General features: G+C 64.9%; 2 protein-coding genes across 4 annotated transcripts; both read right to left on the reverse strand.

The window, feature by feature from the left end:
• Nucleotides 1-20: 20 nt before the first annotated feature.
• RORC (RAR related orphan receptor C) lies at nucleotides 21-6,722 on the reverse strand. 3 transcript variants are annotated; one of them, XM_062633845.1, is made up of 10 exons: nucleotides 6,460-6,722; nucleotides 5,720-5,805; nucleotides 5,502-5,643; nucleotides 4,269-4,598; nucleotides 3,886-4,007; nucleotides 3,654-3,786; nucleotides 2,121-2,228; nucleotides 1,935-2,045; nucleotides 1,345-1,454; nucleotides 21-297 (listed from the first exon to the last, which is right to left on the reverse strand). In XM_062633845.1, exons 3-10 carry the CDS (start codon nucleotides 5,512-5,514, stop codon nucleotides 139-141), a joined length of 1,086 nt encoding a protein of 361 aa, XP_062489829.1. In that variant the 5' UTR covers nucleotides 5,515-5,643; nucleotides 5,720-5,805; nucleotides 6,460-6,722; the 3' UTR covers nucleotides 21-138. The 3 variants fall into 3 exon arrangements, with proteins under 3 accessions (XP_062489829.1, XP_062489832.1, XP_062489830.1); XM_062633848.1 differs by lacking the exon at nucleotides 6,460-6,722 and having other exon boundaries at nucleotides 5,502-5,626; nucleotides 5,720-5,789; XM_062633846.1 differs by lacking the exons at nucleotides 1,935-2,045; nucleotides 5,720-5,805; nucleotides 6,460-6,722 and having other exon boundaries at nucleotides 5,502-5,639.
• Nucleotides 6,723-10,030: 3,308 nt separating this feature from the next.
• S100A10 (S100 calcium binding protein A10) lies at nucleotides 10,031-11,578 on the reverse strand (the record flags this gene model as incomplete). Its single annotated transcript, XM_062633844.1, has 2 exons — nucleotides 10,031-10,416; nucleotides 11,468-11,578. Coding segments are annotated over 2 exons (273 nt in total), but the record flags the coding sequence as incomplete, so codon positions are not given.
• Nucleotides 11,579-11,583: the final 5 nt, after the last annotated feature.

Consider the following 11,583-nt stretch of genomic DNA (forward strand, 5'->3'; position numbering starts at 1 on the left):
ACGGACGCACCGGGCACGTAAACCCCGTTATAAAGCCCTTTATTCCCCGGTACATCTCCCCATGGCAGCACCACGGGTGTGGGCCCGGTGCGGTGCCTGCTCCCGGTGCGGTGCCGGTTCCCGGTGCGGTGCCGGGGTTCATCGTGCGGCACCGGTGGCTTCAGCGTCCCCGGCGAAGAGCTCCCGGTAGAGCGGGGGGAAGGCGTCGAGCAGCGCCGGGGGATGGCGGCGGCGCAGGGCCTGGAGCTGCTCCATGTGCTGCGAGCACAGCGCCCGCAGGCGGCCCTGCGGCGGCAGCTGCATGCGATGGGACACGTGACACGTGTGTTCTCACATGTGCGTGTTCTCATGTGTGCTCAGGGAACATGCGTGTTCTCATGTGCAGACAGGGAACACGCGTGTTCTCACACATGCATGCAGGGAACACATGTGTTCTCACACATGCACGCAGGGAACATGCGTGTTCTCATTTGCAGACGGAAAACACGTGTTCTCACATGTGCGCACAGGGAACACGCGTGTTCTCATGTCCGTGCAGGGAACATGCATGTTCTCATGTGTGTGCAGATAACACGCGTGTTCTCATGTGCGTGCAGATAACAGACGTGTTCTCACACATACATGCAAGGAGCACGCATGTTCTCAAACGTGCGCGCAGTGAGCATGCCTGTTCTCACACGTGCGTGCAGGTAACACACGTGTTCTCATGTGCGCGCAGGTAACACACGTGTTCTCACACTTGCGCGCAGGGAACACGCATGTTCTGTGTGCGCAGGAAACACGTGTGTTCTCATACATGCATGCAGGGAACACGTGTGTTCTCATGTGCGCGCAGGTAACACACGTGTTCTCACACTTGCACGCAGGGAGCATGCGTGTTCTCACACGTGTGCACAGGGGACAAGCATGTTCTCATGTGCATGCAGGGAACACGCGTGTTCTCAAATGTGTGTGCAGGGAGCACGCGTGTTCTCACACGTGTGCCCAGGGAGCACACAATGTCTCATGTGCCCACAGGGAACACGCGTGTTCTCACATGTGCGTGCAGGGAACACACATGTTCTCATGTCCGTGCAGGGAACACGTGTGTTCTCACACGTGTGCCCAGGGAACACGCATGTTCTCATGTGTGCTCAGGGAACACACGTGTTCTCACACATGCATGCAGGTAACACACATGTTCTCAAACGTGCGTGCAGGTAACACACGTGTTCTCACACTTGTGCGCAGGGAGCACGCGTTTTCTCACAGGTGCGCACAGGGGACAAGCATGTTCTCACGTGTTCACTCGTGTCACCCCACTCTCAGCCCCATTTCCCCCCCTTCCCCTGCCCCATGGCTCACCCTGTCCAGGAGCCCCTCGCGCCGCGTCCGGCGCAGCAGCAGCTCGAAGGCAAGTTCCAGGCGGCGCCGCAGCCGCGACACCTTCACCGGCTCCTGCAGCCATGGGCGGCCTGGGATGGCCCCCGAGGGGTTGGTGAGGAGGGGGGGACAGGGATGGGAAGGGGTTGGCATGGGGTGGGATAGGATGAGGACAGGGATGGGGACAAGGACACAATGAGATCGGGACAGGGTGGGGTGGGACGGGATGAGGACCGGAATGGGGACAGTGATGGATACAAGGATGGGATAAGACTGGCACGGGGAAAAGGATTGGGACAGGGTTGGGATGGGTTCAGGGATGCAGATGGTGGTGGGATTGACTGAGGGGCAGGGTGTTATAGGATCAGCGCAGGAAAGGGACAGGGATGGGGACCAGGACAGGATGAGATGGAGATGGGACCATGGCAGGATGGGACACGGATGGAGATGGAGTGAGGGGACAGCAGGGACACCCCAGGACGCCCAGCACCAGTTTAGGGACAACCAAGCTGGGTTCCTGTTGGGTTGGGGGGAAACTGAGGCACGGGAGGGTCGGGGGGGGGGGTCCTCACTGGCGTTGACGAGGACGAGGGTGCTGAGGAAGGCCACCTCGGGCTCCGAGCACTGCAGAGCACAGAGGTTCTGGGCGAAGTCAAAGATGGAGCCGATGAGCTCGTGGCAGCCTGTGGGGAGCCCTGGTCACCGCGTGCCCCACATGTGTCATCCCCCTCTGTGTGCCCCCATGTCCCCAGCCCTACCCAGCGATCGGAAGAGCTCGGCACCGGCGTACTTGCCCTCGAAGAACACGGTCCGGTTGTCGGCGTTGAAGGCGCGGCACATGCGCACCAGCACCACCTCCATGGCGCCTGCGGGGACACCGAGAGTGGAACGGCACCAACCAGTGGGACCCATGGATCATCACCTCCCCAATGGGACCCATGGGAGCATCGCCCCCCATGATAGGACCCACGGGAGCATCACCACCATGATGAGACCCCTGGGAGCATCACCCCCCATGATAGGACCCATGGGACCATCACCCCCATGATGGGACCCCTGGGACTGTCACCTCCCCAGTGGGACCCATGGGAGCATCACCCCCATGACGGGACCCCTGGCACTGTCACCTCCGCAGTGGGACCCATGGGAGCATCACCCCCATGATAGGACCCCTGGGAGCATCACCCCCATGATGGGACCACTGGGACTGTCACCTCCCCAGTGGGACCCATGGGAGCATCACCCCCATGATGGGACCCCTGGCACTGTCACCTCCCCAGTGGGACCCATAGGAGCATCACCCCCATGATGGGACCCCCAGGACTGTCACCTCCTCAGTGGGACCCATGGGAACATCACCCCCATGATAGGACCCATGGGAGCATCACCGCCATGATGAGACCCCTGGGAGCATCACCCCCCATGATAGGACCCATGGGACCATCACCCCCATGATGGGACCCCTGGGACTGTCACCTCCCCAGTGGGACCCATGGGAGCATCACCCCCATGATGGGACCCCTGGGAGCATCACCCCCATGATAGGACCCCTGGGAGCATCACCCCCATGATGGGACCCCTGGCACTGTCACCTCCCCAGTGGGACCCATGGGAGCATCACCCCCCCATGATAGGACCCATGGGAGCATCACCCCCATGATAGGACACATGGGACCATCACCCCCATGATGGGACACCTGGCACTGTCACCTCCCCAGTGGGACCCATAGGAGCATCACCCGCATGATAGGACCCCTGGACCATCACCCCCATGATGGGACCCATGGGACTGTCACCTCCGCAGTGGGACCCATGGGAACATCACCCCCATGATAGGACCCATGGGAGCATCTCCCCCATGATGGGACCCCTGGGAGCATCACCCCCCATGATAGGACCCATGGGAGCATCACCCCCATGATGGGACCCTTGGGACTGTCACCTCCCCAGTGGGACCCATGGGAGCATCACCCCCCATGATAGGACCCATGGGAACATCCCCCCCATGATGGGACCCCTGGGACTGTCACCTCCCCAGTGGGACCCATGGGAGCATCACCCCCCATGATAGGACCCATGGGAGCATCACCCCCATGATAGGACCCCCAGGACTGTCACCTCCACAGTGGCACCCATGGGAGCATCACCCCCATGATGGGCCCCCTGGCACTGTCACCTCCCCAATGGGACTCCTGAGAGCATCACCCCCATGATGGGACCCCCAGGACTGTCACCTCCGCAGTGGGAACCATGGGATCATCACCCCCATGATGGACCCGGTCACCCCGTACCTGCTTTGAGGAGGACGATCTGGTCGTTCTGGCAGAGCTCCCTGAAGCCACGCAGGCGCTTGGCAAACTCCACCACGTGCTGGATGGCCTCGGTGATGCGCACGGCGCAGCGCTGCCACATCTCCTCCATCGGCTGCAGGACCGGCATCATCCCCACCCCAAACCCACCCCGCAGCGCCCGGCACCCATGGGTGCCCCGGGGCTGCCGTGTCCCCAACCGCAGCGGCCTCACCTTCTTCTGGTAGGCACTGATCTCCTCATGGGAGAAGGTGTCCCAGCGCCGGCGCTGCAGGTCCTCGGCACGAAGCAGGCACGTCTCGTGGTAGGACTTGAGCACGTTCTGGGTGAGCTGCTCTGTGGGTGACAGCACCCCTGGGTGATGGAGCCGGGTCCCACCACCGCTGAGCACCCATGGGTGATGGAGCCGGGTCCCACCACTGCTGAGCACCCCTGGGTGATGGAGCCGGGTCCCACTAGCACTGAGCACCCATGGGTGATGGAGCCGGGTCCCACCACTGCTGAGCACCCCTGGGTGATGGAGCTGGGTCCCACCACTGCTGAGCACCCATAGGTGACGGACGCATCCCCACAGGCACAGGGCACCCAGGAACTCACCAATCTCCACAATGGAGGATGTGGATGACTCCAGGATGGTGCCCACATCAGGGCGGGGGTAGAAGCCGTCCCCATCCCCGTGTCTGTCCCCATCCCCATCCAGGCCCCGTTTGCTCCCCTCCATCTGTCGTGGCTCCACCGGTGCCATGGTCCCGGCCCTGCCGTCCGCGCCACCGTGGCGGGTGCCGGTGGGGGTGAGCGCGAGGCCCCGGTGCTCCGGCAGCCCCCCGGGTGCCCCCTCGGCCGCCCGCTGCCGCTGCTGGAGCTGCTGCTGCACCTCGGCCTGCAGCCGGTCCCGCTGCGTCTTGGACATGCGGCCGAACTTGACGGCTGGGGGGGGGGATGGCGGTGCTGGGACATGACCTGCACAGCGCTGCGGCACTGGAGCGTCCCGGCTGCATGTGTGGGTCACAGCCGGGGCTGCCGCTGCTTCCTCCGGTGCAGCCGCAGTGCTCGGCTTCCTCCCGGGGACACCATGGCACAACCGGGTGGGAGCGATGGTGGGGGATGCGCAGTGGGGATGGGGACGTGGACCCGGGGTGGGGACGTGGACCCAGGGATGGGGACATGCAGCAGGGACAGGGACCTGGGGTTGGGGACATGGACACTGGGATAGAGACATGGACCCAGGGATGGGGACAGGGACCTGAGGATGGGGACATGGACCTGAGGATGGGGACATAGATCTGGGGATGGGGACATGGACCCAGGGATAGAGACATGCAGCAGGGATGGGGACGTGGACCTGGGGATGGGGACATGGACCCAGGGATAGTGACACAGACCCAGAATGGGGACATGGACCCAGAATGGGGACATGGACCTGAATGGGGACATGGACCCATGGATAGGGACATGGACCCATGGTGGGGACACGGAACCAGGGATGAGGATATGGACCCAGGGATGGGGACATGCAATTAGATGGGGACATGGACCCGGGATGAGGACATGGACCCTGAGATGGGGACACGGACCCAGGGATGGGGACATGCAGCAGGGATGGAGACATGGAGCTGGGGATGGGGATATGTACCCAGGGATGGAGACATGGACCCAGGGATGGGGACATGCAGCAGGGATGGAGACATGGACCTGGGGATGGGGACATGGATCTGGGGGTAAGGACATGGACCCAGGGATGGGGACACACAGCCAGGATGGGGATAGGCAATGGGGATGGGGACATGGACCCGTGATGGGGACACCCGAGGGGGCCCGGCGGGCACCCACCGTCGCGGGACATGCCGAGGCGCAGGCACTTCTGCAGGCGGCAGTGCTGGCACCGGTTGCGGCTGGCGCGGTCAATGGGGCAGTTCTGCTGCCGGCTGCAGGCGTAGCTCAGGCTGCTCTGCTGGCTGCGGCGGAAGAAGCCCTGTGCCGGGGGTCACCACATGGCACCCCATGGCACCCTATGGCACCCCATGGCACCCCATAGCTCCCCGTCCCACCTTGCAGCCCTCACAGGTGATGACGCCGTAGTGGATCCCCGAGGATTTGTCCCCACAGATCTTGCAGGGAATCACCTCGATGTGGGCTGCGGGGGGGAGACGGACGGTGTGAGCACCCATAGACACCCCATGGCACCCAGAGCTCCCCCTATAGCACCCACAGGCCGTGGGTGTCCTCCTCCGGAGCCGTGTGTCCCGCATGGGCTCGCGCGGCGCACACGGGCTCATGTGTCATCCTATGGGGGTGACAGGTTCACGTCACCCCATGGGCTCACGTGTCCGCTGTGGGGCCACATCTGCCACCCCCGTTCTCACCAGGACCCCGTCGGTACCCGTGGCCCCGCTCATCCCCGATGAGCTCATCCCAGGAGCGTGCCCGGGGCCTCGGGGTTGCGGTGCCCCCGGGATCCCCCCGGTGCCCCCCCGGTGCCCCCCGCTCAGGTTCGGCCGAACCGGACGCCGGGGGCTGCGAAACCGCAGCGGCAGCGAGCGCCGGGGAAGCCGCAACTGGGGCACGGCCCCACCTCGCAGGAAGGCGCAGCCCCGGCCCCAGGGGACAGGGACCGGGGGGGGGGGAGCCACAGGGACGGAGGCCCCGGGAATGGGGGCGCTGGGGACGGGGGACACCGGAGCCGCGGGACCCTGGCGCTGGGGACGCTGCGGGTCCCGTCCCCGGTCAGCCCCGCACGGGCAAGGACGAGCCCGAGCCCCCTCCTGCCCCTTCGCGTGCACGCGCGCACCCGCAGCCGCTCTCGCTCCTCTTCCTCCCGAGGCCCAAGAGCGGGGCCGCGTTCTCCCGTCGGGGCCGCATCCGGCACCGGGAGCCCGGGATGCGCCGCGTTGACTCAGCCCCGCGCCGGCGCTGCCGGGAAGCGCCCTTTCGGTGCGGCTCCTGCCGGGAACCGCGGCCAGAGGTCGCCGAGGTCTCGCCCGACGGCACCCGACGCTCCCACGGCACCGCGGGCACCCAACGGTGCCCCTCGGCAACCACCAGCACCCAACGGTGCCCCTCGGCGCCCAACGGCACCCACCAGCACCTAACGGCATCCGAAAGCACCCAGCGGTGTTCACCAGCACCCACCAGCACCCAACGATGCTCCTCAGTGCCCAACGGCAGCCACCAGCACCCACTGATGCTCACCAGCACCTAATGGCACCCACCAGCACCCACCGGTGTTCACCAGCACCTAACAGCACCCACCAGCACCCACCGGTTCTCACCAGCACCTAACAGCACCCACCAGCACCCACCGATGCTCACCAGCACCTAACAGCACCCACCAGCACCCACCGATGCTCACCAGCACCTAACGGCACCCACCAGCACCCACCGGTGCTCACCAGCACCTAACGGCACCCACCAGCACCCACCGGTGCTCCCCAGCACCTAACAGCACCCACCAGCACCCAGCAGTGCTCCCCAGCACCTAACGGCACCCACCAGCACCCAGCAGTGCTCACCAGCACCTAACGGCACCCACCAGCACCCACCGGTGCTCACCAGCACCTAACGGCACCCACCAGCACCCACCGGTGCTCACCAGCACCTAACGGCACCCACCAGCACCCACTGGTGCTCGCCAGCACCTAACGGCACCCACCAGCACCCAACGGTGCTCACCAGCACCCAATGGCAGCCACCAGCACCCAGCAGTGCTCACCAGCACCTAACGGCACCCATCAGCACCCAGAAGTGCTCCCCAGCACCTAATGGCAACCACCAGCACCCACCGGTGCTCACCAGCACCCAATGGCAGCCACCAGCACCCAGCGGTGCTCACCCGCACCCAGCAGTGAGTGTAAGACCCACCAACACCCACCAGCACCCCAACGGCCCTATCAGCACCCAACAGTAGCCCCACAAGCACCCAACAGTACCCATCAGATCCACCAACACCCACCAGTACCCATGGTTGCCATCAGCACCCGGCAGCACCCACAGCCCCTTTGGAACCCAACAGTCCCCATCAGAACCACCAACACCCACCAGCTCCAGGGGCATCCACGAGCACCCAGCATCCTCACCAGCATCCACCAGCACCCAGCATCCACAGGGTACCACAGCCCCAGAGGCACCCACTGCTCCATGGACTCCACCAAGCACCCATCAGCCCCATGAGCATCCGTTAGGACCCATCGGCAGCCATCCTCCCCTGGGTGGATGACCCGATGCAGCGTCACGGCAAAACACACCACGACACGGGCACACACGTCATGGCATGGGCCAACACGCCATGACATGGGCACACACGTCACGGCACGGGCCAACACACCATGACACAGGCACACACGTCACGGCACGGGCCAACACGCCATGACATGGGCAGACACGTCACGGCACAGGCCAACGCACCATGACACAGGCACACACGTCACGGCACGGGCCAACACGCCATGACATGGGCACACACGTCACGGCACGGGCCAACACGCCATGACATGGGCACACAAGTCACGGCATGGGCCAACACGCCATAACATGGGCACACACGTCACTCCAGGGTGCGGGTGCCCCTGCCTCAGTTTCCCCAGCAGCAAAGGGGGGGGGGGGGCCACCTGCGTGTCCCCATCTGTGTCCCCATCCGTGTCACCATCATGTCCCCATCTGTGTCACCTGCGCCAGCCCCTACCACATCTAAGGGCGAGCGCCCGACCCGCAGCTGTGTGGGGGCACCCATGGGTGCTGGGGGGGGGAGCACCCGGCTCCTGCCTCGGCCCCGTGCAGCTGCAGCTGTGGTGCAACATGCGTGCATGCCCTGCAACATGCGTGTTCTCCCTGCAGCACATGGGCACCCTGTAACCCATGCAGGCTCCCTGCTCCATGCTCCGCTCACGGACACCCAGAGCCGTGTACAACACCCACACGCGTGCCCTACCCTGTCACACGCCGCAGCACACACGTACAGGCAGCAACACGCTGTAACACGCATGTGCACGTAGCAACACGCTGTAACATGGATGCACAGACCGCAGAGTGTGTGCAGATGCCACAGACGCGTGTGCCCCCAAACACGCCTGCACACACCAGAACACATGTGGCCATGTGCTGACACATGTGTGATGGCTATAAAACATGCGTGATGCTGCACCAGGCTGACACATGCAGCCTCTACGCCCTGTCAGCTCCTGGCGCTCTCTCTCACACACACATGTGCACCCTCACACGCGTGTGTGCCTACACATGTGCGCGCACACACACGCCTGCTGCGTGCTCCCATGCCCCCCCTCCTTTGCACACGCACACGGATCCCCATGTGCCCTCCTCGCACACGCTTCCACACGCGTGTACACGCTCCTGCGGGCTCCCACACGCACACCTGAGCGCAGAAGCTGCCACTGCTCGCACACGCGTGTTCACACGCGCCTCCTCCTAACCCTGCACACGCGTGTGCCCGCACCCGCTCCTCCGTGACCCCCCTCACACGCACACACGCGTGTCCAGCCCCCCCCCCCCCCGCACACGCGTGTGTGCAGCCCGTGCCGGGCCCTACCTCTCATGGTGATGCCGGTGCCAGCAGCGTGTGGGGCAGCGTTATAAGGGCGCGGGGGCCCCCCCCGCATCCTGCCCCCCCCCCCCCCCCCCCCCCCCGGCCCCCCCCCCCCCCCCCCCCCCCCCCCCCCCCCCCCCCCCCCCCCCCCCCCCCCCCCCCGGGGGGGGGGGGGGGGGGGGCAGTGACACCATCCCGGCCCCCCCCCCCCCCTCCCAGCGCCACTCCGGGCCCATCCGTGGGGTGCAGCCGCGGGACCCCGATGTATCCGGTGCAGCCGCCTTTGGGTGCCCCCCGGGACCCCGCACCCCCGGGGCCCCACGGCCGCCGACCCGGCCCCGTGTCCCCGTGTGCCCGCGGCCGGCCCCACATGTCCGCGCTCTCCCCGTGCCCCCATGTGCGCCCCACGCCCCCCGGCTCCGTGTCCCCCTCGGGTCCGGTCCCCCCGGGTCCCACAGCCCTTTTGGCCCCGCCCACATCCCGTGACCCCGCCCACCGCACCATAGGGCCACGCCCACCTCTTATATGACCACGCCCCCCCCCCCCCCAGTCCCGCCCGGGGCGGGGCGGGGGGGTCCCGCGGGTACCCCAACGGGGACACCAGGGCGGAGGGGGTCCCAAAGACGTGACGTCACTCGTGACGTTACGCCCGATTGCTTGTGATTGCACACATCGTCAGCGGCCCGAAGGTGACGTCACCAGCCCCCCGTTAGACCCCAGAGGGGGACAGGGACCCCGGGGTGATGGGGACACAGGGGAGACCCCATGGGGGGGGGCACAGGGACCCGGGGGCACCCCAAGGGACTCAGCAGCTCCAGCGTAGTACAAAACAGCTTTATTGGGGGGGGGGGGGCAGCGGGGGGGCGGCAGCACCCATGGGTCGGGGGGGCAGCACCCATGGGGTGTTTGGATAGAACCCATGGGTGGCGAGGCAGCACCTAAGGGATGTGGGGTTTGGGTAGAACCCATGGGTGTTTGGGGAAGGGGGGGGGGGGGGCAGAACCGCTGGGTGTTGGGAGGGGGCAGCAGCACCCATGGGTGCCGCCCTCACTTCCGGCCCTTCTGCTTCATGTGCAGCACGAAGTAGTCGTTGCAGGCGATGGTGAGCCCGGCCACCAGCGAGAAGAAGCCCTGGAAGCCAACTTTGCCATCCCGGCACTGGTCCAGGTCCTTCATGATCTTATCCAGCGCCATCGGGTCCCGCTGGTTCTGAGGAGGAGGAGGGGGGGGAATGATGGAAAAGGGGGGGGTCAGTGCCTGCCATGGGGGGCAGCGCGTTATGGGGGTCCCAGCCAGGGGGCTGTGGGCTCCCGTTCTGCAGTGCTATAGGATGTAGGGTGTAGCATCCCACTCCCTCCAGGGTCCAATTCAGGGGTGTATGGGGTCGAATTTGGGGTGCTATAGGGTCCAAGCCTAATGAGCTAAGGGGACCCCCTCGGGGTGCTATGGGGTCTGATCCAAGGGTGCTCTAAGGTCCAATTCAGGGGTCTATGGGGTTGAATTTGGGGGGCTATAGGGTCCAAGCCTTATGCGCTAAGGGGACCCCCTCGGGGTGCTATGGGGTCTGATCCAAGGGTGCTGTAAGGTCCAATTCAGGGGTCTACAGGGTCGAATTTGGGGTGCTATAGGGTCCAAGCCTTATGAGCCGAGGGGACCCCCTCGGGGTGCTATGGGGTCTGATCCATGGATGCTCTAAGGTCCAATTCAGGGGTGTATGGGGTCGAATTTGGGGTGCTACAGAGTCCAAGCCTGATGTGCTATGGAGACCCCACCCCGAGGTGCTATGGAGTCGGATGCAAGGGTGCTCTAGGGTCCAATTCAGGGGTGTACAGGGTCGAATTTGGGGTGCTATAGGGTCCAAGTCTAATGAGCTAAGGGGACCCCCTCGGGGTGCTATGGGGTCTGATCTAAGGGTGCTATAGGGTCCAATTAGGGGTGTATAGGGTCGAATTTGGGGTGCTATAGGGTCCAAGCCTGATGTACTAAGAGGACCCCCTCGGGGTGCTATGGGGTCTGATGCAAGGGTGCTACAGGGTCCAGTTCAGGGGTGTATGGGGTCAAATTTGGGGTGCTATAGGGTCCAAGTGTGACGTGCCAAGGGCCCCCACCCCGAGGTGCTATGGGGTCTGATGCAAGGATGCTCTAGGGTCCAACCTGGGGTGTATGTGGTCTAATTTCAGGGTGTTTTGGGGTCCTTTAGGGATCTCCCCCAGGGTGCTATAGGGTCCAAACTAGGGTGCTATGGGGCCTCTCCCCCCACCTCCAAGAAGCCGGGGAACTCCTTCTCCATGAGCGCCCGCAGGTCCTCCTTGCCGAGGTGGTTCTTGTCCCCCGCGTACTTATGGAAGGTGAACATGAGGGTCTCCATGGCGTGCT

This window comes from Pezoporus occidentalis, unplaced genomic scaffold (assembly GCF_034315485.1).
Source record: "Pezoporus occidentalis ecotype Australia unplaced genomic scaffold, CSIRO_AGI_Poc_V1 ctg406, whole genome shotgun sequence".
NCBI classification, from domain to species: Eukaryota; Metazoa; Chordata; class Aves; order Psittaciformes; family Psittacidae; genus Pezoporus; species Pezoporus occidentalis.

Excerpts from the sequence above, each read along its gene's own strand:
- RORC (XM_062633845.1), bottom strand. Across the intron at positions 1,455-1,934 it reads CCTCGTCCTCGTCAACGCCA|GCCGCCCATGGCTGCAGGAG; the intron begins GTGAGGACCCCC and ends GGGCCATCCCAG. Across the intron at positions 298-1,344 it reads GCGAGGGGCTCCTGGACAGG|CTGCCGCCGCAGGGCCGCCT; the intron begins GTGAGCCATGGG and ends CATCGCATGCAG.